General features: G+C 47.7%; 1 protein-coding gene across 1 annotated transcript; it reads left to right on the top strand.

Moving 5' to 3' along the window:
* The first annotated feature begins 1,182 nt into the window (after nucleotides 1-1,182).
* On the top strand, nucleotides 1,183-6,870 carry LOC115577097 (ras-related protein ralB-A-like). Its single transcript, XM_030409903.1, has 5 exons — nucleotides 1,183-1,610; nucleotides 4,420-4,542; nucleotides 4,621-4,829; nucleotides 4,928-5,102; nucleotides 5,431-6,870. The coding sequence occupies exons 2-5, from the start codon at nucleotides 4,429-4,431 to the stop codon at nucleotides 5,536-5,538; spliced, it is 606 nt and encodes a 201-aa protein (XP_030265763.1). The 5' UTR covers nucleotides 1,183-1,610; nucleotides 4,420-4,428; the 3' UTR covers nucleotides 5,539-6,870.
* Nucleotides 6,871-7,298: the final 428 nt, after the last annotated feature.

Genomic DNA, 7,298 nt, shown 5'->3' with positions numbered 1-7,298 from the left:
AATGGTGTTCTGAGAAGAATAAATCTTCTGTTTCTGAGAGAATTTGCCTGGAAAGTAAACAAGTCAGATTTCTTTCCAAAGCCAGCGCTGGAAAAACAGTGAACTGTCGTCGCTGCAGGAGCTGTGGAGAAAGAAGACGCTGTTGTAAATCTGTGTGTTTCCCTGCTTTAAGTTCACAGGAGTCATAGTGTGTACTGACACAAACCTGTGGGAAGTTTCAAAGATGGAACTACGGGAGCAAAAAGGGAAAATATGGAGAGAATTTGACTGTAAAATGGCTTTATTACAAATCTGAACTCTCAATGAGCAGATGGAGTTTCCTGTTTGGACGACAGAAACAAGATGATCTTCACAGGAGAAGAAAATACACTCAAACTGAACTGAAGCTAGCTTGTTTAATGGACGCTTGTTTGTTTGGACATGTTTTATTTTAAACAATGAACCAAGTAATACAAACAAACAAACAAACAAACAAAATAATAGTTGTTTATCATTAGCTTTGTATTTCTTTATTTTCCACACATAAAGGAAAACATATGAAGAAAACACAAAGTGAAATGTTTTTTATTCTATTTTTAATAATATTGTTTTAAATCGCTAGATCAATAAATTAATAAATAAATTGGCTTTATAAACAATTTTGTTAATTACTGTTATTTATTTATTATTTTAATATCTTTATTCAATCAATAAACACATTTACTTTTTAATCTGTGGAATGTTTGGATCAATCAATAAATAATACATGAATGAACACTTACAGTTTGGACATGGTTGTCATTAAAGTAAAGTACTTCTTCATGTATTTATTTATTTATTTTTAATCATTTCTACTTCGATCGGTGGAATGTTTGGATCAATAAATTTATAAATAAATAAATAGGCTTTTAATCAGTTTTGACACAATAATTATGTATTTATTTATTCCTTATTGTTTTTTTCAATTGGTGGAACGGCTGGATAAATAAATAAATAAATAAATAAATAGTTAACAAATAGTTTTGACACGGTTCTCATTAAGTACCATATTTATTGTTTTATTTATTTATCTTGAATAATGTTTTTCGGTGGAATTTTTGGATCAATAAATAAATAAATACTTAAATAAATACGTTTTTTTTTTAAAACGAGGAACAGAAGGAATTCCGTGACGTCACATCCTGTTAGTGGTACGTGCCTCGTCCTGAGAGGAGGCGGAGGGTAAAGACGTCTCACTCCGTGCTTGTTTCCCGCCGTCGTCAGCGCACGAGCTGTATAAACAAACAACAAGTAGGTTTTTACGACAGTTACGTTCGAGTGGCTGTCGTGTGATTTTACGACACACGTTCACGGTATCCGTCTGCGTCATATCTTTCTTCAGTCTGTTGTTTTTGCGACGTTTAAGGCGTCCGTTAAATCCGTCGCCCTGGTAACGGCTCCGCCAGCTCCGTCCTGCTCGTCGCTTCCCCGCTCCGGAGTGACTCCTCCTGCCGCACGGAGACGAGCTGCGGCTGAGTCCGGGTACAAGGTGGGGCAGAGTGTCCCGGTCAACTTGGAGAAGTTGAGTGTGTGTCGGTGTGTGTCGCTGTGTGGCGGATTGTGGCGCGAGCGGCGGTGAAACACGTTAGCAGGTGAGTTGTCCGACATGTTTGAGCTAGCTTAATGCTGTGAGCGCTGCGCTGTGACGCGTTTTCACGTCGTTTTCACTGAATCCCCCCCGAGGGACGCTATCTGCTGCCATCGAGCCTGCTGACTGACGCTCCCAGCAGCCAATAGGAAGAGCCGCAGGGGAGCGGCGCTCCAATCAGAGGCGGCTGTGGGGCTGGAGGCGGGAACAAGGAAGCGACTCTGTGTAGTGTCTGTTCGGAGTTTAAAGCTGTCAGCTGGCTCACAGAGGAAGCTGTCCGTGTTGACAGCAGGACGCAGTTCCTCTTTCAGCCCCGCAGCACACTCTGCGTCCGGTTCGGTCCTGGTTCTGTCCTGGTTCACAGCCTCCATTACTCAGGCTCAGTCCGGACAGGCTCAGTCCTGACTGAGCCTGTCCGGACAGCCCGCAGCCGACATGTTGCTGGTGTTCAGCCTCATGTTGGAGCTGGTGTCCCTGCAGGCTGTAAGGTCACAGACACCTCCTCCTCCTCCTCCTTCACCTCCTCCTCCTGCTGCTCCCTGCACTCCAACCACAGCCTGTTATCATCTGACCGCTCTACAGAACACTCACAGAACCGGGCCGGGCCTCAGCTCCTGGATAATCACTCTGCTGGAAGATAAATACCTGCTTATCTTTTAAAAAGCAGCCACAGCTGCTTATCTGTGCCTGAGAGCTGTTTGCACTCTGTTGAATTTGCGATAGTTTCACAGTGTTAACCTCGACACACAGAGGTGATCGCTGTGAGGAGAGAGAATACAAACACTTCCAGTCAGAGGGTGTTAACAGAGAAACACAACAACACAACAACACAACAACAACACAACCTGTTCTCCATCTACAGACTCATGTTTGGGTCAGTAAACGGTGAAGGATGTCTTGTTCTGTCCTGACAGAGTTCACGTTACTGTCAGAGGATGATTCATTTCACCTCGTAAACTTTCAGGCTGTGGCTGCTGAAGTGTTTAGTCACAGCTGACGGATGTATAAATGTGTAAAACGTTAATAAAACCAGTACAAAGACTGACAGGAGACTGTAAACACACTTTGACTCCGGTGCCATTTTTCCTTTTCCCGTCAGCACTCGGCTGGAGTCTTGTTTAATCCTGAGAGAAACTAAAGAAATCTAAAGTGTGGTAACATTAAAACATCGTCACAGCGTCAGAAGCAGGTTAATAATCATTATAATCTCGCAGGAGATGAATTGTGAATGTGAACAACATCCGTCAGCAGCCGAAACCCCCAAACAGTCCGTCTGGAGGGATATGAAACAGAAACTGTAACCAGATCCTGTTCAGCAGAATCCCAATATTTACTGTAAGTCTGACCCGACTCTGTTCTACGTGACTTCAACACAGCAGAGTTCTGCTTAAAGAGCAGGAGGGCAGAAGAAACCACTCGACCTCTGAAAACCTCAGTTTCAGTGGAAGCTCAGTGACGAGCGAACGTCTCAGACCACGTTAACATCCAGTACTGTCACCAGAACCAGCAGACGTTTGGACTCCACTGGACGGGTCTAAGATTCTGTTGTTCTGGATCATTTACAAGAATCATATTCACTATGAATCTGGGTCAGATTGTTTAATTGTGTCCCTTTCTCTTCTGGTCCCTGCTGGTCTCCTCTGGTCCCTGCTGGTCTCCTCTGGTCCCTTCTGGTCCCTGCTGGTCTCTTCTGGTCCCTGCTGGTCTCCTCTGGTCCCTGCTGGTCTCTTCTGGTCCCTTCTGGTCCCTGCTGGTCCCTGCTGGTCTCCTCTGGTCCCTGCTGGTCTCCTCTGGTCCCTTCTGGTCCCTGCTGGTCCCTGCTGGTCTCTTCTGGTCCCTTCTGGTCCCTGCTGGTCCCTGCTGGTCTCCTCTGGTCCCTGCTGGTCTCCTCTGGTCCCTTCTGGTCCCTGCTGGTCCCTGCTGGTCCCTGCTGGTCTCCTCTGGTCCCTTCTGGTCTCCTCTGGTCCCTTCTGGTCCCTGCTGGTCTCTTCTGGTCCCTGCTGGTCTCTTCTGGTCCCTGCTGGTCTCCTCTGGTCCCTTCTGGTCCCTGCTGGTCTCTTCTGGTCCCTGCTGGTCTCCTCTGGTCCCTGCTGGTCTCTTCTGGTCCCTTCTGGTCCCTGCTGGTCCCTGCTGGTCTCCTCTGGTCCCTGCTGGTCTCCTCTGGTCCCTTCTGGTCCCTGCTGGTCCCTGCTGGTCTCTTCTGGTCCCTTCTGGTCCCTGCTGGTCCCTGCTGGTCTCCTCTGGTCCCTGCTGGTCTCCTCTGGTCCCTTCTGGTCCCTGCTGGTCCCTGCTGGTCCCTGCTGGTCTCCTCTGGTCCCTTCTGGTCTCCTCTGGTCCCTTCTGGTCCCTGCTGGTCTCTTCTGGTCCCTGCTGGTCTCCTCTGGTCCCTGCTGGTCTCTTCTGGTCCCTTCTGGTCCCTGCTGGTCCCTGCTGGTCTCCTCTGGTCCCTGCTGGTCTCCTCTGGTCCCTGCTGGTCCCTGCTGGTCTCTTCTGGTCCCTGCTGGTCCCTGCTGGTCCCTGTTGGTCTCTTCTGGTCCCTGCTGGTCCCTTCTGGTCCCTGCTGGTCTCCTCTGGTCCCTTCTGGTCCCTGCTGGTCTCTTCTGGTCCCTGCTGGTCTCTTCTGGTCCCTTCTGGTCCCTTCTGGTCCCTGCTGGTCTCCTCTGGTCCCTTCTGGTCTCTTCTGGTCCCTTCTGGTCTCTTCTGGTCCCTGCTGGTCTCTTCTGGTCCCTGCTGGTCCCTGCTGGTCCCTTCTGGTCTCTTCTGGTCCCTGCTGGTCCCTGTTGGTCTCCTCTGGTCCGTTCTGGTCCCTGCAGGCCAGAGTCATGGCCTCCGGTAAGAACAAGAACCAGACGTCTCTGGTCCTCCACAAGGTGATCATGGTGGGCAGCGGTGGCGTGGGGAAGTCCGCCCTCACCCTCCAGTTCATGTATGACGAGGTGAGCCTTCAGCACTACATCTCCCATGATCCCCTGCTGCGTCTGTTCCCAGTCACATGATGGTTTCTCTGCTCCCAGTTCGTGGAGGACTACGAGCCCACCAAGGCGGACAGCTACAGGAAGAAGGTGGTCCTGGACGGCGAGGACGTGCAGATCGACATCCTGGACACGGCGGGGCAGGAGGACTACGCCGCCATCAGAGACAACTACTTCCGCAGCGGCGAGGGTTTCCTGCTGGTGTTCTCCATCACGGAGCACGAGTCCTTCACCGCCACGTCCGAGTTCAGGTTCCTGGCTTTATTTCTCATTGGTCAGTGGTTCTGGTGGTGAGACCGGTGGTACCGGATCAGTCATGTCTAAGTGCTGAATGTGTTGTGTGTGTCAGGGAGCAGATCCTGAGGGTGAAGGAGGAGGAGGCCATCCCTCTGCTGCTGGTGGGCAACAAGTCCGACCTGGAGGAGCGGCGGCAGGTCTCTGCCGACGACGCCACGGCCAAGGCCGGCGAGTGGGGGGTCCAGTACGTGGAGACGTCGGCCAAGACGAGGGCCAACGTGGACAAGGTACGAAAACAACGACGACACAACGTTCAGCAGCAGAACGTCCGGGTTCAAACCAGCAGGAACCAGAGAACATTTTAATAGACGTCATGGCAACAAGACTGTCACTCGGTGATGGAAACGTGAATAATTAACTTCTAAAAGACGCATTTCAGATTTGTGTCAGTCAGTCTGATGGATCCAGTTGATTGAAATGTTCCACGTTTTCAGTTTTTATTCGTTTTTTCTTTATTGCAACATTTTAAAATCACCATCACAGTAAAACCCGACGTGTGTTTTGTCAGCAGCTGATCTGCAGCTCATCGTTCTCCACCTGTGTTCTGTCTCTCAGGTGTTCTTCGACCTCATGCGGGAGGTCCGCAAGAAGAAGATGGCCGAGAGCATAGGCAGAAACGGGCCGAGCGGCAAGAAGAAGAAAAAGCGCTGCTGCATACTTTAACCTCGCCGTCACGGTCGACGTGACAACGTGCCAAAACCAAACGGCGGTCGGACGGACGGACTGATGGACTCGGGCAGCGGCTTCAGACCAGAACCTGCCTGACGACTGCACAGCTGCGCTACAAACACTTCATCAGATGAGGAGCTCGTACTCTTTTCCTCACCTGCACATTTATTTGGGCATTTATCGTTAAACCTGAAAGTGTGTTTTTTTCCTCCAAGTGTATAAAATGTGAGAGTCGACGTGTTCGAGGTCGAATCTACCAGAAAGTCTCACTTCCATTATTATTGTTGTTGTTTGTCTGGTGACTTGGTTCTGTCCTGGTTCTGCTTCCTCTTTCTGTACAGATTGTGTGGAGTCCAAATACTCTATGTGGCCAAAAGTATGTAGACGCCTCGCCTATATTTGACAGTTGCAGCTCGAGCAGCGTTAACGTGCCGTTCTTTCTGCCACATGTTGAACCTGCAGCGGGGATTTGATCTCATGCAGACTCCAGAACATCATCCAGGTCCTACAGGGATGATGGTGATCAGGTCTGGTCCAGAGTCGGGGTTCAGGTTCCTCCACACGCCTTTTCTTTATGGAGCTGAATTTGTTTATAGACTCTAGCTAAACAAAGCGCCCCCCGGTGTTCAACACATGAAATGCAGTTCTTTATGGACCGTAGATGCTAACGGAGAAGCTAATTCTCTGATTTAAATGTGCATGAAGCTTTATCGAGACAAAAACAGGACGTATGATGCATGAGGAACTCAACACAGCTAGCATGCTAACAGTGTTAGCTCAACAGAATTTTCTCTGTATGAACAGAACTGTATCACATTCATAAGCTAACTCCCCATTAATCAGCAAAATCTGCCTGAGTTTAAAGTTGTGGTGGAAGTGTATTTGGTCATTTTGCTAACATGGCGTCCACATACTTCTGGCCACACACTCCACATGTTTTTGTGTCTTTTCATTGTTGTGAATGTTTCGACAATCTTGCTTTTTTTTCACGTGTTAGTCAGTCGATCGACCCGACATCATGTCCAGGAGCTCCTGGAGGATTTTTGTGCCTTAAATCGTCGTTTCCTCGAAAAGAAACGCGTTTGTGACCTAAAAATACCAGAAAGTGTAAAATTTCTACGCTCGTCCGTGTTCCTCCTCGTTGTGTTGACTCACATTCCCGACATGCAGTATCACACTTCCACACACTCCTTTTGTACGACGCCTTCACTCTTCACCTCCCCGACCAACACGAGTATAATTTATAATCTCATCCTCTTTGAATCAGCTCTGTCCTCGCAGACACACTCACACACCTTTGATAATAAAAGTCAGACTGATCACTGATCACCTGTCGTCTGTTCATTCTTTATTAGAGCGACTCAAACACTGAAGAGGGACTGATATTAAATCAACCAGAGGAAGAAATGACGAGCTGTATATTAACTGATCGATAATTAAGTCATTTTTAAGAACTTTTATTTGAAGACATGGAATTTGGAAAATATAGACAACATTCATTTAGTGTGTTACGTACAAAATGATGAAATTCATCTGCAGGAGTTAATGAATATTTAATTTGTGTTCATGAACAGAGAATAATAAGTAATATCACAAAGTTATCAATATTTAGGGATCTGTTTTAAAATAAAATATAGTCGTTACAGTTGAGAGACATTAACAGTTAAAGTTATTAGATACATTATTAAGAATATTATGATATCAGCTCTCCTGTGTGACTTTAAAGGGAACACATTTGAAAAATAAAGTTTGAG

Source organism: Sparus aurata, chromosome 24 (genome assembly GCF_900880675.1).
Source record: "Sparus aurata chromosome 24, fSpaAur1.1, whole genome shotgun sequence".
In the NCBI taxonomy this organism is placed as follows: domain Eukaryota; kingdom Metazoa; phylum Chordata; class Actinopteri; order Spariformes; family Sparidae; genus Sparus; species Sparus aurata.
The sequence above is the reverse complement of the archived record's forward strand: the minus strand, read 5'-3'. Positions and strand labels throughout refer to the sequence as shown.